Raw genomic sequence first — 22015 nt, forward strand, 5'->3', positions numbered from 1 at the left:
CTGCAAAGGAACAGTTTTTGATGCTAACCTCAGGGCTGTATCCAATCTAGGTTTGAGACGGAGAATCAGCTGCGACTGGAACTCAACCAACGCTGTCGTTTTGCCAGTAACACTGCCATGCAATGGTTGGACATTCGGCTTCAGATGATTGGTGTTGCTGTTGTTACAGCTATTGCAGTGATTGCTATCATCCAGCATCAGAGGAAACTGGGGAACCCAGGTGAGCCACCTGACATGGGACTCTGTTGAAGGCATTTTCATTTGTGGCTAATGCTATGCCTTTCCACTGATGTCTGTCTTCTTCAGCTCAGAGAAGTGTAGCTTTCCACCATTCCCAGATCTGCAACATCAATCTCTGCCCCCTTCAAATTAAGATGGCACCTTTGGAGGTTAATGGATCCACTTAGTTTCCAAGATGCTCCAGGAGGATTTTGAAAAGTTTAATTGCAATTCTGAAGTTCCATTGGTGAAGACCTGGAATTACAGGTTCTTCCAGGTGATAGTGTCTTCTCATTACCCTATCAGAAAGAGTTCAGTAACCACCTATCATTTCAAGTAGTTCTCTGTTCCTTTTAGTTTGTTTCAGAGATGTGGTTTGTACATTCTCTCACTGATGCTTTTTGTGGGTGTCTTTTGTTGTTGTTGTTCCTTTTAGGGCTTGTAGGCCTTGCCCTTTCCTATGCTCTTTCAGTCACAAACTTGCTGTCTGGGCTCATAACCAGCTTCACACAAACAGAGACCATGATGGTGAGTGTGGAACGGACAGAGGAATATGCAACAGAAATTCCCATAGAGCCTCAGGAGGGGCTACTCCAGGTAAGAGCTTCTTGTTAGGTTTCTGCTTAAGGGTGTGCACCCACCAAAAAAATGGTAAATCTGAATTTTTTTTCTGAATCTGAGAAAAAACCAGAATTTCCTGAATTGATTTGCTAATACAGTCCAGCAATTTCCAAAAAAAATTGGTAATATTCAGCTATTATTCCCTATGGGGAAATCAATCTGGGGGCTATCCAGTAGGCTTGGGGGGTGTCATTTTTCAACCAAACTTGGAGGGAACCTACTCCTGACTGTCCTCTAAAGACTTCCCAGGTTTCATGAATATTGGACTGTTTTTATGAGCCCTCAAAGAAGATGTCCTAGCTGCTCTCCATTATTCCTTATGGAGAAAAATATCTAGGGGCTGGGAATGGCATTTTTCAAGCAAACTTCACCACATTTTCAGGCGACCTAATCCTGACTATCCTCTAAAGATCCCCTCCCCCAAGTTTCAGGAAAATTGGACCCCGGAGTCCAATTCTATAGGCCCCTGAACAAAGTATCCCCAGTCACACTCCATTGTTTCCTATGGGGAAAAAATGTCAAAGCTGACTCCCATTGCAGAAACACACTAGGGCAAGCTGCCATGACCAAGGCACACTCCCAAATGCAAGCTAAGCTCATCCCTGAGAAAACCCAACAGAACCAAACTGAAGCACAGGAATGGAATCTCTCCAGAACTAAAGTGAAGCAAGGGGACCAGCACAACATCAGAAAGTCACATCCATTCCACGCAAATCAAACTGAACCGAGTTTGGTTGAAAAATGACCCATCCCCCATAGCCCACCGAATAGCCCCCAGATAGTTTCCCATAGAAAAACAATGGTTGAATTTTACAGAATTTTTATTGAAAAATCAGTAAAAATTTGGAATACCTGGTTTTTGATTCAGAATACTCAGATTTTACCAAATCAGCCAAAATTAGGTATTTTAATCCAAATTGTTTGAACTGAACTGCACACCCCATATCTGCTTGTCAATACTCATCTGAGCTATCAGACATGAAGAACATCCAGTTCCCCACAGTCCCCATACATAGGATGACTTAGTCTGCACTGGTACCCCACCATTGTTGGTGGCTCATAGAGTTAGTTATAGAATCTGCCCTGGTTGTAATTCTCCTTCAGTGGAGCAAAGTATCCTGGGGAAAGAAACCCATCCCAGTGGGGACTGAGCTCCTCTCTGCCTCTTTCAGTGGAAGAGTCTCTTCCCATCCCGATACTGCTTTCATCAGGAGAGCAGAGGGTTTGATGGCCTTTCATTGAAGAACCACCTGGCCATCACAGTTTGCTGTCTTCTGCTTACTTCCTCATCAACTTCTTTAGTTAATGAAAAGATGGGAGAATTTTTTTAAAAATTCAAAGAAAGAAAGGTCCGGGTGTGGTGAGAACCTTACACATCACAGTGGATTTCACATCACAGTGGCAGCACTGCAGTGAGCAGGTAGCCCTCTATTTGAACCACTCTCTTCCCTACAAAGGCACTTCTCAGCTTCTATGCAGCCTGTTGCAGAGAGGGGGACTCCCTGGGCTGGGATGAACTACGGAATGCAGTAATGGTCCCATTCATGGAATGCAGCCTGTGCTGCTATCTCTAAGGCCAATGGCAAGTCCAGTTGCATAGCAGCTGACTTCTTTGGCACCCAGACTGCACAGTGCAGCTAGTCATCTCTCATCATCATCAGTCCAGGATCCCTAGAGAGCTCAAAATGGTGTCTATCTTTGCATCTGCAATCAGCATGTGTAGGCAGTGCTGCATGAAGAATCTGGGTCTCACGCTGTTTTCCCACCTTGGTGATTGATGGAGGTTCTTTCCACTTGGAATTCTGCCGATAGGTAAGACCAAGTGGTGGTGTAGGATCTCCTCAATGAGATGCCAGAACTGAGAAATAATCTCAGTATCAAGCATGGAGGTGCTTGTTCCTCTTCCTCCTCTCAACCACCCAAGCCATAAGCACAGAGCCCAGCAGCTGCACAGCTTTAGAGGCTTCTGTTGGTCAGACTCTGAGCTCATTGGCCTACAGAACTGAGCTCATTGGGCCTGTTCTAGAAATGGCAGAGCATCTGTGGGAGCTACCGCCAGTGCCTGTTAAGTGCACATGCTTGAAGGGCTGTATTCCCTGTACCATGAAAGGGAAGCCTACGCCTCAACCTGAGGATGAAGACGCCCTATCACATCTACATTCAAAAAGTTCCTTTGATCAGAGAAGAAAAGGTGTTGTTTAAAGAGGAATGCCACAGAACCAATGTTCAGACACTCACTGAATTTTATTACCGTCATTAGACCAGCATAACACAAAGCAAAAAGTTGCACGTCTCATAATTTAGTTTAAAATCTATTACCAAAATGGGTCAAAAGCTCAAAGAGAATATTTACAGATAAATAATTTTAAAAGATTAATACAGTAATATGACAGAAGAATCATCATGCCCACTAATTTGTATCCCTCCAATAACAGTAGCTTGATGTACTACTACTATTACTACTATTCATTATTTCCTTGGGTATTTTGCCGAGTTTTATAAACGGTTGCACAAAATTTTGCAGTTGATGCTCATTTTCATGCTCATTTTCATCTATGAGCAACATTTTTACATATGCTTTGTTTGTGCAGCCTGGAAATCTTTCAAGTAGGAGGGATATATACTTTAAACAGATCGATTGGTGGAGAGGGCAGTGGAGAAAACATGTTCTGTTGTTTCAACCTCTCTTCTTCTGCATGGGCAAAGTCTCTCCTCCCAGGGGATCTTCTTGTATCACCCCTCTGCTTCCACTGTAGGGAGGGCTTGCCATCTGGCAAGAGAAAAGGGTCTCCTTTGCTGGAAGAACAGATTCCCAGTGTAATACACAATGTAATAATCTCCCTCTCCACCTTCAATGAGGGAGGATTGGAAAAGTCCGTCTTGCCAGCAAATCCTCCAGTCTGCCTAAGAAACTATTTTTTCTCATGGCAACCCTTGAGACAATCCAAACCTCTTGGTTTTTTAGTGCATTTGGTTTCCAGAGTAGTTCCTAGTCCAGAAGTGATTGATCTCTATCTTGAGAAACTGCTGCACCTAACAAGGGACAACAGTGAGGAAACTCTCTTGCTCTATCAGTTAGATACCCCACTTTAAAATATGATGTCTTCCTTATAACTAGGCAAACCGATAACTAGCTAGAAAAAAAACAGAATCTCTGTCAGCTTTGGCTTATCCAGGAAGGTTGTTGTTTTTTAACCTCTGATCAGAATGCAAATTAAAGTCTGTACATTAAATGGGTGAGATGTCATTTCACTACACTTGTATTCTAAAAGGCCGGATCAAAATGAGCCAACAGAAGGACCTGTTGGGAGGTAGAAGCTATTCATGATCACTCACACTTAATCTCTTCTTCTTTCAAGGTGGCACCTGATTGGCCAAGTCAAGGTCACATAGAATTCCAACAAGTTGTACTGGCCTATCGGCCTGAGCTGCCCAATGCCCTGGATGGGGTGTCTTTTACCATCTATCCTGGGGAGAAGGTAGGAATAGTTGGGCGCACTGGATCTGGCAAATCCACTCTCTTCTTGGCTCTTTTCCGTATGGTGGAACTGAAAGGTGGCCGAATTCTCCTAGACAATATCAACCATCATGTTGTTAGCCTGAAGAAGCTGAGGTAAGTAGATTCAACAGGGATATCAATAACTTTTAATATACACCTGGAAAATCCTTTTTCTTCCAGCAGGTTCTGGTGGAGTGCCATTGTCATGGGGCTAGTAAGTGGTGGTTCTTGCCCAGACATTTTTTAGTTTAGTTGTGGCAGATTAAACCACTGAAGAGTCACTCTGCTTGTGTGTTATAGGTCCAGCATTTCCCTATTTCTTTTGCATTGGCTTGAACTGAGGACAGTTGATGAGATCAGCAAGGCTGGCCATCTTAAGATGTTTCTGCCTAGCAAGCCTTGCTTTATTCTGTCTTTTAGGTCTAGAATGGCCATCATCCCACAGGACCCATTTTTATTCAGTGGGACAATCCGTGAGAACTTGGATCCTCAAGGGCAACACACAGATACTGACTTGTACCAAGTCCTGGAGCAGTGCTATCTGCGGGAAGTGATTACAGAGATGGGTGAGGCTTGCAAGGGCGGAAATGAGTATCAAGATTCAGGATCTTGTAGTCTTGAAAACTATGAGAAGAATCTGATAATACCCAAAAAGGTGGTTATGGTTGGGTCCCAGTGGAAATTATTGTAGATGTTAACTGTGAGTCTGGTAAGTTTTATTAACAGAAGTCTTTACCAGTGAAATTTTGGGATGAGAATAAAGGACTTTTCAACCTTTTTGTTTCTTGATGAAGTTCCATAACATTCCAGCTTATCTCTCCTTTCTGAAGTGTGTAATTCATATGGATCAGTGCTAATAATATGTGTGTTTTGAATCTTGTCAGTCTCTTGACTAGGATGGCTAAATTTGATTACCCTAAAAGTAGCTTCACTTTCTTGCTCTGCACAGGTGGATTAGATTGTGAATTGGGGGAAAAAGGAAAGAGTCTATCAGTGGGACAAAGGCAACTGGTTTGTCTAGCAAGGGCTCTATTGACCCAAGCCAAGGTGAGTGCTATTGTTTCAGACTGGGTTACTGAAAGGTTTTTTAATTTGGGGCCAACCATTGCCTGTTGTTGATGGGGGCAGATTTCTGCTTCATAACATGAAAGACATGAAGGGATTTATGTTGCCCCATCTCAAAAATAACATCATTGAGCTAGGAAATTTGCAGAAAATAGCAAGCAAAATAATAGAATTGGAATACATCCATACATAAAGTGGCAAAAATATTTGGACTTTTGAAAGTTTATAAGTGATTAAGATGGGACATAACAAAGGCCTATAAAACTGCATTGTGTGGAGAAAGAATGAGGGATTCCCCCTCACCCTCATTTCTTTTAGCACTAGAATCTGAGGTCACAACATGAAATTGATTCAGGATGAGAGGGGTACATTTTAATACAATGCATAATAAATTATAAAATTAGCTACTAAGAATGTTGTTATGGTTACTGATTTGGATGGCTTTAAAAGAGGATTAGAAAGATTCACAGAGGCTAAGTTCATCAGTAGCTGTCAACCAAACATAGCAAATAGAACACTTATATTCAGTAGTAGAATGCTTCTGGGTACCAGTTTCTGGAGGATGAACAATGGGAAAGGATTTCATGCCCAGTTTCTGAGCATCCTGGAGACATCTGTTTGGCACCTGTTGGAGACAAGGTGCTGGATTATTAGGGCTCTTCTTATGTTAAGATTCTAGGACCTGATTGAGTAATAATAATAATAATAATAATAATAATAATATTTGATTTATATACCGCCCTTCAGGACAACTTAATGCCCACTCAGAGCGGTTTACAAAGTATGTTGTTATTATCCCCATAACAATCACCCTGTGAGGTGGGTGAGGTTGAGAGAGCTCTGGAAGAACTGACTGACCCGAGGTAACTGGATTTAGAGTGTTGTAGGAATGACCAGTTTGTGACATCCTTCATTTCCTGCATTTACATAATTCATTTAAAAAACTTTTGGTTGTTGGGGGTTTTCCGGGCTGTATTGCCGTGGTCTTGGCATTGGGACTACAATGCCAAGACCACGGCAATACAGCCCGGAAAACCCCCAACAACCATCGTTCTCCGGCCGTGAAAGCCTTCGACAATACATAAAAAACTTTTGTTTCAATTATAGGTTCTATGCATTGATGAGGCTACTGCAAGTGTGGATCACAATACAGACAAATTGCTCCAGCAGACCATCCGTCAGCGATTTGCAGACAAAACAGTGCTAACTATCGCTCACAGGTACAGTTTTTCAGCTACTGCTATCAAGTCTTCAGAGAAGCAAAGCAGGCTGTTACTCAGATCTTTAGAGATCAACTGACTTGTCTTAACGTTCTTTTTTTTACTTCTCACACTGCCAGCCTCCTCAACAGGCTATTTACTACTTGCTACAATAAGCCACAGTGGATGGCAGATGGGGGAACACCTCAGCCAGATGGATTTTTATTTTACCAAATAAAGTGCTTTTAGGAACTGTTCATTAATGTAGTCATATTTCTGGGGAATATCTCTGGAAAATCCAGGAGAACTAAGGGACCAACATATAGAAAAGAAATATACTTTGACCATGTTTATTTTGAAATGCACAGTTCCCAAGATAGAGTCTGAGTTTCTGGTTGGCAACCTTGTCACAATTTATGGATTTGACATCAGGATTAAGGATGTCCAGTTTGGTTCAGAATTCAGATTCAGTGAAGTCTAGGTATTCTGAATCAAAAAAAGATATTCTGAATTTTTAATGAATTAATTTGGTAAAATTTGCCCATTATTTCCTATAGGAACATCAATCTGGGAGCTATGCAGTGGGCTGGGGGGTCATTTTTCAAGTCAATCACCAAATTTGCAGGGGACCTACTCCTGACAGTTGGCTAAAGACCTCCCAAGTTTCAAGAAGATTGGACCCTGAGGGCCAATTCTATGGGCCCCTGGACTAGGTGCCCCAGCCATGTCATTGTTTCCTATAGGAAAAAAGTCAAAGCTGACTTCCCCTGCAGAAACACACTGAGGTAAAGTTGCCATGGCCAAGGCACATTCCACCCAAACCACTGCTGCAACTTAGCCCAAGAGAACCAGTGACATTCTCAGCAACTAGACACTGGGTTCAGCCAGTGGGGGAAGACCACAGCACAGAACCAAGCAGTACCCAGCCACAACCACAAGACATTCCCTTGCTTCAGTGTGCTAAGTTGCAACACTGTCCCTCACTTCGGTTCGGTTTGGGTGGAATGGTGTGGTTCTCTGGTGTAATGTTGGTCCTCTTTCTTCTCTTTAGTTTTGGGGGATTTCATTCCCTTGCTTCAGTTTGGTTCTGTTGGGCTTTCTCATGGATGAGCTCAGTTTGCATTTGAGAGTGTATTTTGGCCATGGCACCCCAGTGCGTTTCTGCAGTGGAAGTCAGCTTTGACTTTTTTCCCCATAAGAAACAGTGGAGTGGCTGGAGGCACCTTACTCATAGAATTGGACCCTGAGATGCAATCTTCCTGAAACTTGGGGGAGTGTCTTTAGAGGACAGTCAGGAATAGGTCCCCTGTAAATTTGGTGGTTTGCCTGAAAAATGCCACCCCCAGAGAGCACCCAGATATTTTTCCTCATAGGGAATAATGAAGAGTGGCTGTGGACACCTTGGGGGGTGGGCTTAAAATTGGCTCCACAGTCCAATATTCATGAAACTTTGGAGGTCTTTAGAGAACAGTTAGAAGTAGCTTCCTTTCAAGTTTAGTGAAGTTTGGTTGAGAAATGCCACCACCACCCTCAAGCCTACTGGATAGCTCGCAGAGTGATTTCCCTATAGGGAATAATGGCTGAATATTACTGAATGTTTTTAACATAGTTAAACCAAATTAGAGAATCAATTTGGAATTAAGGAAATTGAATTTTTCCTTAGATATGGTAAAAAAAAAATCAGATTTACCAAATTTTGGGAGGGTGCACACCACTAGACAAGATTAAATACGTAACTTTTACTTTCAAATCTAATATTTATCTCTGATGTCACAAGAACTGGTAGTGTTAGGTTTTACAACTTTGTAGTAGTTCACCGTACAATTGAGTTGGTGCAGTTTGCATAATTGCACACACTGAGATGATAAATATGGATGTCCGGAGCAGGACCTTCCTGCCCCGGACTGGGCCCGAACAGGACCTCCCCCGGCCCGAGACCCGGCCCCACTGACCCCCCCCCAGAAGAAGTTGGCAGGGAGAGCAAATACGGCCAGAGCGAGGAAGCGAGAGAGAGGGAGAACGGCCATAGGCTCTCCAGGCAGCTGGTAGGAGGCAGAAGCCAGTGGCTAAACTGCTGCCCCTGCCCAGTCTGAGGCCGAGGGCGCTCCTTTGCCACCACCCCAGCCGGACCCAAGGGCACGGCGGAGCAAGGTGGGGCGGCGGCGGGTAGGGCGGGGCCTCACAATGGACTTTTAAAAATATGTAACTCTCATCGATTTTATATCCTATAAATAGACATTGTAGAGACTGGAGAATTTTGCTGTTTCTGTTACCTACCTTTAAGCTGAAATAGTTAACCATGTATATTCTTAGAGATCCTTGAATCCCATTTTGGTGGGTTGGGGGGGAGCATTCTTAAAAAGTATTTAAATTAATTTGTATACTTATCTGTAATTTGCCCCATATTTAAAATGGGTGAAGATGTGAGAAATTAAAGAGCAAGACTGAACAACTAAGTACTGAATGACAAACTGTTTTTATACAACTTTCAGTCCTAGAAAAGCTGAAGTTCGGCAAGAATAGCATAATAACAAATTATATACAGTATGTAGACAAAATCAAAATCCAAAGAATGCAGACGTTTCTAAGGATCAAGAGGATAGGACATTATGTGCTTGGTTTAAGCATCATTATTGGTGTGTTTGGATTTTAACTTATTACCTGCCCTGCAACCTTGGAGTGGGGCATGCTTGTATAAATCAAACAAACTGAGAACAAATTCAAAACTAATGCTCTTATGGGTGGAGTCTGCCACATATTCTTGTAGGATAGTGAAGCTATTCAGTAGAAGTTACGTATCTTATCTTTGCCAGATTGAATGATCCAATTGTGCAGGCTTCACATCAGAGCCCAACTTACTTAAAGACAGCAGTCCTGTACAAAATTAGGCTGCTTAAATCCCAGTGAATTCAGTCAAAAAGAGTCCAGTAGCACCTTTAAGACTAACCAACTTTATTGTAGCATAAGCTTTCGAGAATCACAGTTCTCTTCATCAGATGCATGGAGGGCAAGAAGAAACTGGTCAGATATAGAGGAGGAGAGGGGAGGGCGGAGTAGATGCAAACAGCTCCTTCTGATATGGAGATCAGTTTGCTTCTGTAAAGGAAATCAGTTACTTTTGATAATGAGATAACCAATCATAGTCCCTATTCAGTCCCAGCTTGACAGAGTCAAATTTACATATGAATTCCAATTCAGCAGCTTCCCGTTGGATTTTGTTTTTGAAAGGTTTCTGTTGAACTACAGTGACCTTTAAGTCTTTGATGGAATGTCCTGGTAGATTGAAGTGTTCTCCCACTGGTTTCTGGATGTTGCCATTTCTAATGTCAGATTTGTGTCCATTTATTCTTTTGCGTAGAGGTTGGCTGGTTTGTCCAATGTACAGAGCAGATGGACATTGTTGGCACATGAGGGCATATATCACATGGGAGGATGAGCAGCTGTAAGAGCCAGAGACAGTGTAGTTGATGCCATTGGGTCCTGTAATTGTATTCCCTGGGTAGCTATAAGGGCAGAGCTGGCATCTGGGTCTGTTGCAGGGCCTGGTACCTGTGCTGGTGACTCTGCTAGCCGATTCATGATTGTAAGTGAGAAGTCATTTAAGGTTGGGGGGCTGTCTGTAGGCAAGGAGCGGTCTTCCACCCAGGGCTTCTGAGAGAGAGGTATCATTTTCCAGGATCGGCAAACTCCTTTGAACCTTTACACAAGCAAACTGATCCCCATATCAAAAGGAGCTGTTTGCATCTCCATATCAAAGGAGTTGTATACATCCCTCCTCCCCGCCTCCCCTCCCCTCCTCTATATCTGACCAGTTTCTTCTTGCCCTCCATGCATCTGACGAAGAGAACTGTGATTCTCGAAAGCTTATGCTACAATAAAGTTGGTTAGTCTTAAAGGTGCTACTGGACTCTTTTTGATTTTGCTACTACAGACTAACATGGCTAACTCCTCTGGATCTATGACCAGTGAATTCAGTGAGACTGAAGCTATGCAACTGCAGCTTCAGTGTGCATTTTGCTGGAATAATTGACTTCATATCAGGCAAAGATGAATATAACATACGTATGAAGACATTTAGACCTCTATCAAACCAGAGCAAAACTCATCTCAGGCAGGACTTGCAGAGACATGCAAGGAATGGAATTATGCCTCTGACAAAGGACAGATATTCCAGCTAAATGCTGTTTGGTAATAGTGATACAGGAAGTTGGCAGAGAACTCTTCTGTTGTATTCTAACACAACCTGGCAATGTGCTTCCTGGCAGATTTCCCTGTTTCAACTTTTACCAATCATGTTGGTAGGAAATGGACTTCAAACCACAGCAACCTAGGTAGGAATGTATTTCTGGCAGGGCAACAGATGCATTTATTGGACTCAGTTTTTGGTAATATCACAACACTGATATAGGCTGACGGGAGAGCTTTCCACTGAGGATATTTACATAAGGGGCAAAAATGTCATTTAAAAGTGTTTGCAATATTTCTTTGAAGAGTATCTTCCTTATAATGATGGGACAGAGTCCCCATGCTCAACCTCTACAATGCTGATTACTCAGTTGCAGGAACCTTATCTTCAGCTGCAATGGCACTAACTACAGTAGCATTTAGCATCATTTAGATAGTATGCAGCAAACCTTCCTGTAACAACCACTTTCCTACAAATAGCTTTGTTTTTTATTTCAGCTTTATCTTCATCAACATCGTGTTTTAATGTGGGCAAAATGTTTATTAATGCATGCATATCCCACCTTTCTATCCAAAAATTGGTTCCTCAGGATGGGTTTCAATAAGTTAAGACATGGAGCACAAAATTACAGTTTTAACAAAAGCCATCTGCTAAGAAGCAGCCCCAGCTTTGCTTTCAACAGCATCATTTAAAACCAACATTACTAAAAGATTTAAGATCAACCCAACTACTAAAGCTATAGCACATCTCGTAAAGGTCTCTGTAAAATGTGCGTGTCTCTGTGTGTGTGGGTGAATATCATCATCACAGAAGTGGGCAAGGCAATCCTCCCTCTGGAGGAGGGAACTTTAGAAGAGTTATTGCACTGCTGCTGAGAAGGCCCTCTCTCTCATAGCTACCCATTGTACTTCACGTGGTGGGAGTACAATGAAGAACCTTCAGTCAACATCTCAGTCCCTGGGCCAGTATATACGACAGGGCTACAGATTACTTTATCTTCCAAAAGAACTGTGTATCTATCATTCCTTGAACATAGCAAAGAAAACAATTGGGTCCTATGCACTACAGTTGCACAGGTCAGTCAAGGATAAAATATGGATTAGAACAACAATGCTGCCATCTATAACAAATGTATAGTTTTAGTTAGGAGCTCTGCTGCATAGGTGTGTGTGTGTGTGTGTGTGTACAGACATACATAGCATAAAACTGTGTGCAGACTGTGTTAAAGAGAAATCCACTAGATTCATTCTCCTTCAGACCTTCATCAGAATACAACCTAAACAGAATGGTGGGAATCCTTGGAGTTCTGCACCATGGTTGAGGAGCATTTGTTTATAACTCGATTTGCCCACCAGGGGCTGTTGCAGAATAACTAGAAGCTGTAGATCTGTGCTTTAAACTCTGTAGTGCTTGTAGATGGTTGAGAGCTTTTTCAGAATATTAAGATGCTGTAGAAATGAATTTGAAGACTACTAAGTTCAGTAGAATCTGCTCCTAAATAAGAGTGCATAAGATGGCCACCTTTGTCTTTCAGTCTTTTATCCCTAAAGCTGCTTAGTCCTAATTCTTATGAGCTGATGAGATTGTAAACCTCTTTCCTGTACCAATTAGTAGTACCAACTTCAAGGTTGGACCTTGAGTTCTCCTGGAATTACAACTGATCTCCAGTCTACAGTTCCTCTGGAGGAGATAGTAGCTTCAGAGGGGGGCTGTATGACATCTCAATCCCGCTGAGGTCCTCCCCCTACCAAACTCTGCCTGCCAGACTCTGCCTCTAAATCTCCAGCAATTCCCAAAGCAGGAGTAGGCAAACCTGGTATCAAATCATAGTACAAGACACATGATTGTTTCTCCACTTTACAAATCCTTTTACCACCTTAACTGTTTATGAGAATTAGATCTCTGAAAAAGTGAGTGCCAGTTACATATCAATATTAAATGCTTATGGCAAGGTGGCCGTTTTAGCAGGGAGTGACCCCCCCCTCCACACACACACACACACACACACACACCCAACTTTATTACAATAAAGGGAAGGTAGCACTTGAAGTTTCTACTAGATAAAGCTTGTGTCGCTCAATCTGTTGTCTTTTCCTACCAGGCTGAACACCATCTTGGATTCGGACCGAGTGCTGGTGATGCATGCTGGGAAGGTGGCTGAGTTTGATTCTCCTGCTGTTCTCAGCAAGAAGCAGGATTCCATGTTTCAGCACCTGCTACACAGTGGGCAGCAGTGACCCCCCCTGCAGACTCTTTAAGATGTGGTGATCAGCACCTCATGCTTGTGAGCCTTCCCCTCTGGCGTGTGGCCCCTCCCCTGACATTCCCCTCCATCCGTTGCTTAGGGGAGCATGCATTCCAGAATATACTGGTTATCTTGCTTGTTACTTGTGAGCAGATGCAGGAATGTTCTCCCTTGACAGAAGAGGGTTTCAGTAGGTGATACATTCTGTACCACAGACTCAGGAGAATTGCGCCTAGGCAGAAGGGGAGATGACACTTGGGGAGGGTTAAGAAGTGTGTGTAGATCAAAAATGGCTTTTGCACAAAAAAATCAGGCAAACAAGCATAACGAGGCTGGTGTTTTTAAAATAAATATACAATTTGATCTTCTTAAGAATCATCCTTCTGACTCTTCACCACTGCCTACCACTCATTCACACCCCCTCCACTTTCCCAATGGACAATTCCTCCCCCCTACTATTTCATCTTTATGTTCTCTTGGTCTGTAATTCTAAGGAAAACATAGCAGCTTGTTCCTCAAGCAGTTTTGCTTAACTGTCTGATTTCCTGGCACATCTTTTTCCCTACCTGGAGTTGTCTACTTGTCTGGACTTGATGCAGGTATTTCAGGGAAGTTTATTGAAATAACTCTGATAAAAGATATCACCCAACTCATTTTCTCTCATTCTTTCTCCACTCCCTTTGCTGTGCTCAAACCTATCCATTACCTTTTTTTTCTCCTTCCATTCTTCTGTTTTATGGTGTTTCCCATGTCTGAAACACCTTCTCTGGTCTCAGTCTCTTTAGATAAGGCTCTGTAGATGTGGTAGCTGCAGGACAGAAGTGTGGATATTGGTACTGAATACAGAATGCTGCCTTGCTGAAAATTTATTTTTTAAAAGAAAAAAAAATCCCAGGAGCTAACTTCTAGCTTTTAGGCCTGTAAAGAGATGCATAAAAGACTGGGGCCAACATATAAAAAAATTTAAAAACTGGTGGGAGGGGAAGCAGTGTTCCACATAGCTTTTTCATATCTAGCAGAACCTGAGCAACGCATGCAGAATCTGCAGATATATACACTTGATTACACAATCCAGCTTTTCTTGATACAGCATGTTATTTCTAGTTATTATTGTACACAACCCTCATTATTTCATTATCAAGTCTTGTATTATCTCTTCTCCATCGCTTTATTTTCTTAGACTGAGATTGTAAACCCTCCAAGACCCAGGCTTTAAGGCAGAAGGCTACTTTACGGCTGCATGTAGAGATTTTTAGTTACTGATGGAACGAAGTTACTGTTTTGAGAGCGGCTATGGAGAGGATGGAGATGGTCCAGTGTGCATACTTTGTTATGCCAACATCTGGAGCGTAGCCACCACACCTTGATTTTGGACAGTGCCTGTCAGCTGCTAGTGTTAAAACTTTGAACAAAAGTGCCCTCCTGGTCCATCTAGTTGCGCTCGTTTCAGACCATGGCCAACCAGTTGCTGTATAAATATGTAAAATAGGCCCATATTATCATCTTCATACTGCAAATTGGTGGCAGGGGGCTGAAGCTGAAAGTGTGGGGCTTGTCTAACTTCACCTAGGGAGTTCATGGTGGAGATAAGATTTGAACCAGGAGCTTCTTGGTTCACACCCTAAGAAATATTACACTGCAGTGATTCTCTGAAAATGAGAAACTGGAAATGTTCCCTGTGACACATAGTCCACATGCAATTTTGACTCCTTGAGAAACTAATTCCTCCTGCATTTATAGAGTTCAGAAGACCTCTGCTTCCTATTAAGGATATTTCCTATGGCCATGCTGGGAGTGGGGGGGATGAAATTCAGGGTTTAATGCGCAAGGCTGCAGAAGAGAAATGCTACTGGTAGTAGAAATATGCCTCTGCTACTCAAAGAGTAAGTTGCAGCTGCAAGATACTGATCTTCTATTTTTTATATATGTTATCCAAAGAAAAGCAACAGTTCTCATTGTTGTTACTCATACTTGTAGAGGGCAGAGGTGCTTGAATAGCTGTGGAGGCACTAATTCAAAGCCCATACCCTGGTATTTCTGTGACAGACAGAAGAGAGTGGAATCCACTCAAAAAGAGCACAATACAAAAAAAAAAGTACAATACAGTATATATTTTTCTTCCTGGTTCTACTTAATTCCTGTAATATGGTCCCATGTAAGTAATGCCTAAGACATTATGTTCCTCCACATGCAATTCTTCCCCTTAGACAGCAAGAGCTGAGAAACAGACTGGATCGTAAGATCTTTCAGTACTACTTGGGTCCCACTTAAGCCAGAGAATCCACCACTGGTAGCCCTTGAGGCAGAAGTAGTTATCATGTATATATGTATGCATTCTGAGCCTGACACTTGGAGAAGAAAGAATGCAGGTGCTGCTGTAGGACTAATCTGATAGAACTGGAAAGCTTCTCATCTCTGAACAAAGCTTCGAACAGATGAGCATAAGGCAGATGTTCTTGCTTTCTATTTGTGATGGTGCTGTTTTCTCATTGCACTCGTCATCATAAGTTGCAAAGTCTACTGCGCTGGGTTTGGTCAAGAGAAGTGCAAGTTAATACCACCACCACCACCCCTGACTTAGCCATGGAGTGAGTCAACTTTCCAGTTGCAGCATTGTATAGCACTTTGAGAGATTCTATCAGTATCTTTGAGACAATCAAAATGGCAAATCATTATCCCCAAATCTGGAACTAAGGCAACACCTCTTTATTTCTCTCTATTTAGAAGTTAGGTGGGTTAAAGTCTAGAGGAGGGGGCAGAAAGGCAGTAGTTCTAGTCTTTTGGTTTTTATTTTATAAAGTTGCATCATTCATCAACTGTGTATTACAAAAATAATCTTTCTGGTCAAATTTCCATCCCACCCGACCCCCTTCTTCCCCTCTCCTTTTTTTGCTTATCTCCTATTTCCAAACACATTTCTGGTAGTTCCTTGGCCATTGAAATGGGGGGCTTGTATAGTTCTAATACAGGGAGGGGAAGAGGGTGCTAGTGAATAAGAAAATGCCACACACGAGGCCCAAACCAGAGCCTATTCTGAGAGGTCTGTTTGCAGCATGGAGAATGAGCATTCTGAAGTAGAACAAAGGCTACAGAATGGGTTATACTTGCCACACAAATGGCCTCCCCTCAACTGCCACTCGGGACTAAAATGTGCTTCATTATGATATAATGGCTGATTTGAAAGCAAGGTAATCTTTTTAGAGTTCAGTTCAAATACGAGGAGGGAATTTCATATATATTTTCACACCACTCAGAAAGCAGCCTCCTTTTTCCCCTCTGATCTTTCAGACTAGGGTCTCAAAAGGGAGCAAAACAGGTCATGGGGAGAGGGAATTTGCCCCCACTGCCTTGACAATAAGGCCCAACACTCCCTGATTGGCTGTGCCATGGCAATAAAGTTGTGTTGCCCTCATGCTGAAGCCCCAAAGCCAGCTCTATTCATTCCAGAAAAACCTTTCCATCGAAGTGCCCTGTGAGGTAGTCAAACTGGGTAGAAATATATACACAGAGGGAAATAGGGTTCTGAATTAGATGAGTGTTGCAGCTGAACGTGCAGGCTGACTCAGCTGGACTGGGGCTTCACACTGAGGGCAATGTGGTTTCCTTTACCATCACTGCCATCACCATGTAACTAATCTGATTCATTCTGTGACATCACATTCACTACCATACAGTGAAGAAAAAGCGGCAGCGGATGGAGGAAAACAATGGCTGCAAACAAGCATCAACACAAAAAAGGTGGAAGATGGGGGGCGGGGGTTCATGGTGCTTGTCACACCCCTTGAAAATACATTTCTTCTCCACAACTTGACATAGCTGTACATTATTCTGTCTCCATAAAAGCTGCCACAGGAGCTAGAGTTAGCCTGAATCTTGCTTTTGTTTGTGGAAACCAAAATTCTTCAGGTGGTATTGAAAGTGTCATCATGCTTTTGTCTAAGTCTCTTCCATACTGATATTCTCAGAGCAGAAGAAAAGCCTTGGAAATGGGATTATTATTGAATAAATCAGGCCACAATTTCCAGCTGCATGCACATGTTTCAATTCTGGCAATTGGGAAGACGAGGTCAGTTGGGATAGACAGAGGATATACTGGCTTTGTGTGTACTTTTGCCCCTCCCTGACACCACAGCTGAGAGACTGAAGCATTGGCATAATGAAGTAGCATGGTGTGAAATCACTAACAAACCTGCTGAGATGGTTTGATAGAGGGCAGTGGTAAGACATGTCGTAAGTCGTAGAAGTACCAAACATTTGTAACCACATGGGGAAAGGACACAGTACAGGGTAGAATGGGCAAGATACGAGCCTGGACAATCAGTGCAGTCAGCAAATCAGCTCATGGCACCACAAGCCCCTCAGGTGACCTCATGGTGTTTGAAACGGACTGCAGACCTCTGCTGAGAATGGGAATCCCAGATTATCTGGCCAGAGTTCTAGCAGTGCGGCATACACAGAGCAGTCTCTAAGCCCCCTTGTGTAAAAAGATAGGCCATACAACACTTCCAATGTCACAGACCAAGAGTTACCAGATGTCCAAGGGTCTAACCGAATTTTGGCTCCTACAACCTGCTCTGGTGTGCTTGGCCTCATTTCTCTCTTTTGTGCATGTGGGATGGAACCACATCCATCTTGCTCTTTCCAACACCAAGTGATTGTAACCCAGCATCTCCTTTGGCTCTCTTGGTAAGCTGGTGTCCCCACGCCAGGGCCTTAAGCTGCCCACTTTCAAGGACTCTTGCTTTCAAACAAGGATTTGCTACCTTGTAGGAATCCTCCTTTCTGCTGTTTCACGAACTTAAGTTCTACTGGAGCCCTTCAGTACTTTGGAGATACGCAGCCAGAACTGCTCCAGGACATGGGATGTATGTAGATGGGCCAGGGTGTATGTCGATGGGCCAGGGTCCAACTCTGGGTTCCTACAGCTCTGTTGTTTTCCTGGGTTCTATCAAGACTGTACTTAACATTCCCACTTGACACTCTTGGTCCTGAAGTTTCCGTGCAGAGTAAGTGGGGCTTTGGCACCTCCGGCGCCCCCTCTGCCAATTCTTCAGCAGCAACAAAACAGTCACCAAGACCAGCATGAATGTGAGCAGACCAAACACCAGCACTAAAATCAGCTGTGACTGACTCAGCCCCGAGTCCTGCTGTGTCACCACCTCTTTCACAGAGATTAGCAGCCCTCCCCCGTTTGGTTTCTCACTGTTGTCAGTGAGCAGTTTCCCAGTAACCACAATCCTAACTGGCTCAGATTGAGTTGTCCAAAGGTCACTGCTGGTTGTGCTTTTCACAACGCCATTAAGATCAGGCTGAAATGTGGTGACCCAAGTTGGATCTGGAGCAGGGAGCTCACAGGATTTGCCAACAAATCCATCAGGACATAAGCAATCAAAATCATTGATGCGATCATAACACTTTGCCCCATTTCTGCATGGCTGGCTGGCACAATCATCCATGTTGATGGTGCAGAAACGTCCTTCAAAGCCTGCCTGGCACTGGCAGGAGAAGCGGTTGATGCCATCAAGACAAGTGGCACCATTGGCACAGGGACGCATCAGGCAGTCGTCGACATCAATCTCACAATGTGAACCAATGAATCCTGCCAGGCACTTGCAAGTGTAGTTGCTGGCAAAGCCATTTCTATCCTGGCACAGTCCACCATTCTTGCATGGAAACCTGAAATCAGAGAGCAGATATATAACAAAACCTGCAAATACCGTACCCAGTAAACTCACCCAGATGTATCTTGTATTCACTGTTTGATTTTTTAAAAAAATAAGTGTCAGGAGGCTTCTGGAGCAGAATCTGTAGGTCGTACGGATTTTGCATCTCTCACTTTTGACAACTGGGATGTATTTACTTCAATTATATCCGGTCTTTCTCACCAATAGCAATCCAAAGTGGCATACATCATTCTCCACTACTCCAGTTTATCCTAACAACCCTGAGAATGTGTGACTGGGAACACAGCTGCTTCCATGGCAGAGTGGAGAGTTCAAACTTGGGTCTCCTAGATGCTAGTCTGACACTCTAACATCGCACCACACTGGCTGCTTTGTACTATACAGAAGGCTGAATATCGTACACATTTATTTATAAATAATTACGGTTTCTGTGTAGCATTCTACCATTTACAGAGTAAAAGCTGCTCGATCATTGTTCTGAGAATGTAAGGCAGGCCCGCCTGCCCTCCTGGGACTTGTGCCTCTGCAGGTAACTTCACAGAAGTCCTTCCCACATCAGATCTGTAGTATGGTATGTCTTTACTGGACCAAGAGGCAGTATGTTACCATGCTTCCTGCCTATCACTGTAACAGTGCCATCTACAGAGAATATATGGCCTACCTCCTTTTTGTATTGATTGATGGTGCTGAGGGCCAGGATGCACTTTCTATTTTTTCCAAGACCTTCCTCACCCTGAGGCCTTAATGCAATCTACAGATGAACTTGGCATTGATCTTTCACTCTGATTTGCCTGGCACTAGCTTGGGGAAATAAAGTGAATGCTCCCTGCCGAATTGGTTTCTGTTTTTATTTTGGGGACATCCACACAGCAATTTCCAACGTTCCTGCCTTTGTGCATTTACTGGAAGCTCTGCAATCAGTTGCAATGGAAACAAGTGTTACCACCACAGTCCCGTTCTACACGGCTATCCAAGAGGCAGGAGTCCTGCCTCCAATTGTGCAGTAACCATTCTGGCTTTCCTATCAATATGGTATTCTGCACACCTGAATGCTAAAAAGCTCAGCCTTCATTCCCTGCAGCCTGTGTTGAAGGGAGAAGCTGGGAAGTCAGCCCCAATTGTAGGCCCAGACAGCGACGGATCTAGGGTTGCCCACGCCTGGGGCAACCCTTGGCTGGCTACCTCACGCACGCGCACAGTGCACGCGCATGCTCCCCGCACTGCGTGATGACATCACTTCGGTCATCCCGGGCACCCCCTGCCCTGCAGGGCAGGCAAAAGGCAGCGCGGCCACCCGCACCATTCGCCTGCCCTGCAGGACGGGGCGGCTGGCTGCCCCCTGTCCTGCAGGGCAGGCAAATGGCGCGGGCGGCCCCACAGCCCCCCGCACTGCCTTTTGCCTGCCCTGCAGGACAGGGTGTGCACAGCAAGCCGGCCACCCCCTGTCCTGCGAGGCAGGCGAAAGGCAGCGCGGGGGGCTGCGAGGCTGCCCGCGCTGCTGCCTGTGCCCTCTGGCAGCTGCTCCCGGCGCCCCCTCCTTGGTGGCGCCGGGGGCAGACTACCCCCCTTGCCCCCCCTCGATCCGGCCCTGGGCCCAGATGTAAGCACTGCAGGGAAAAGAGGTCCTCTGACTATACATTGTAAAACTTCCCTATAGACAGATGCTTGGGTCAGACGGTATTTTCTTCAAGCAGTGGAGCTTACTTTAACCAAGTTTAAGAAGCTCTTCTGCTCATCCCCATCTATTTCTGCTACAATCTCTCACCCTGCCTTTTCACATGGCCCTGTCTTCAGCTCACAGTCCTTTCCATGGAATCCTTCAAGGCACAGGCAGGAATATTCCCCATCTCGGTCATAAACACACTGGGCTCCATTCTGGCAGGGGGTCTGGTGCTCACAGATATGCACATCTGGAAAAACAAATAAAAGGAGCACCTGCAAGTCAAAAGTGAAGACATTCATGCCATGTGCATATATTGCATGCATATCTTACGTACTTCTCAGACTGGCATGAGAGAAGAAAGCTATGATGAAACTAAGATAGGACAAAGCTATACAAGTGGAAGCCATACCAGTCCAGCCAGGCCTGTTGAGTACGGAACAGCTAATGGATGTATCTGGGAGTTACATAAAGCTGTGGCAAGGAGGTATACAACCTTTCTGCAAACAGGGAACAGATCCAATGTGTGTATTCCTTAGCACACTGGTTTACAGCTGTTAGATCAGGATCCAAAGGTGGTCACATCCTGACCTAACATGGCTCATCATTTTATTATTTTTCAACAAGAAAAACATGTAGAGGGGAGCAGCAGGAGACAACAAAGGGCAACAGAGCTTGCTTGCTCTTTTCCTGTGAATGAGTTTCAGTACATAGCAAAGCTCACCCAACTAAATTCGTTCCTTTGCATCTGGTGACTACAGAGATAGAAAACTATAAAAAGTGAGACCTGTGCAATGGCTTAGGATTAAAATGGTTCCTGGGTTTGATAGCTGCTAATTTAACAAGGAACAGCATCTCATTTTCCTCTCCCCCACTATTTCCTCTTTTCTTCCCGGAAAGACCCCACAATCTTTCCCCTTCTGCTTTCTTCTTTTCTTCCCACCCACCAGCCAACCTACCTTTATATGACCCCCCCACCCCTCTTCAGCTTTCCCTCCCCCTGGCAGCGTTTACCCAGGAAAGCTGTAGCCCAGTCGCACAGGCTGAGCCAGGCTCTGTTGTGCAGTGAGGAATTTGCAAGGACTGGAGAGGGGCACCTCATTTTTCTCTGAATCAACTCCTCCACATAATTTCTTTTTTCCTTCCTCCTGACAACCTCCAGATCCTAACCCTTCTTTGCTTCCTTTTCACCATCCCTCCCTGCCCCATCCACCCTCCTCTACCTTTTATCTGCCCTGCATATTCAGCTATATTTTTAGTTACTTTATACCTCATCTTTCTCCATAACAGGGACAAAAAACAGCTTACAACATTATCTTAGCCATTTTACCCTCACAACAACAGTGAGCAAAAGTAGGCTGGGAGTGAAAAATAGCCCTAGAAAAGGTCCCCTTTCCCAATCTGCTCTAGCTGCACCCCCCCAAAAGAGGGAGAGAAGAAGAGACCGTCTGCCTAACTGATTCAGGGTTGCCAGGTCCCCTGGAGACCAAACCAGGGGGTGGGGGTGAGCGAGCAGTGGGTATTCACCTGTGTATGTCTGCCCAAGTTGCTGGAAAATGTCATTTCTAGTATGACACAGACATGATGGGCTGCAACAGTGGCAAATTCTTAAAAATTGACCCAAAACATATAGTTGG

General features: G+C 44.0%; 2 protein-coding genes across 6 annotated transcripts in view; one reads left to right on the forward strand and one right to left on the reverse strand.

The window, feature by feature from the left end:
* Positions 1-13412, forward strand: part of ABCC10 (ATP binding cassette subfamily C member 10) — a 49690-nt gene extending 36278 nt beyond the window's left edge. For all 5 annotated transcript variants that reach the window (XM_054977075.1, XM_054977084.1, XM_054977093.1 and 2 more), the window contains 7 exons: positions 51-220; positions 656-816; positions 4200-4453; positions 4760-4905; positions 5289-5386; positions 6512-6624; positions 12891-13412. In XM_054977075.1, the coding sequence (XP_054833050.1) occupies positions 51-220; positions 656-816; positions 4200-4453; positions 4760-4905; positions 5289-5386; positions 6512-6624; positions 12891-13026 (1078 nt within the window). In that variant the 3' untranslated portion in view covers positions 13027-13412. The remainder of the gene's footprint in view (positions 1-50; positions 221-655; positions 817-4199; positions 4454-4759; positions 4906-5288; positions 5387-6511; positions 6625-12890) is intronic.
* Positions 13413-15068: 1656 nt separating this feature from the next.
* DLK2 (delta like non-canonical Notch ligand 2) overlaps positions 15069-22015 on the reverse strand; it is a 36610-nt gene continuing 29663 nt past the window's right edge. Inside the window, exons 5-6 of the mRNA XM_054977132.1 lie at positions 20484-20628; positions 15069-18710 (exon numbers count right to left, since the gene is read on the reverse strand). Coding sequence (XP_054833107.1) covers positions 17954-18710; positions 20484-20628 — 902 coding nt within the window. The 3' untranslated portion in view covers positions 15069-17953. The remainder of the gene's footprint in view (positions 18711-20483; positions 20629-22015) is intronic.

This window comes from Eublepharis macularius, chromosome 1 (genome assembly GCF_028583425.1).
Source record: "Eublepharis macularius isolate TG4126 chromosome 1, MPM_Emac_v1.0, whole genome shotgun sequence".
Taxonomy (NCBI): domain Eukaryota; kingdom Metazoa; phylum Chordata; class Lepidosauria; order Squamata; family Eublepharidae; genus Eublepharis; species Eublepharis macularius.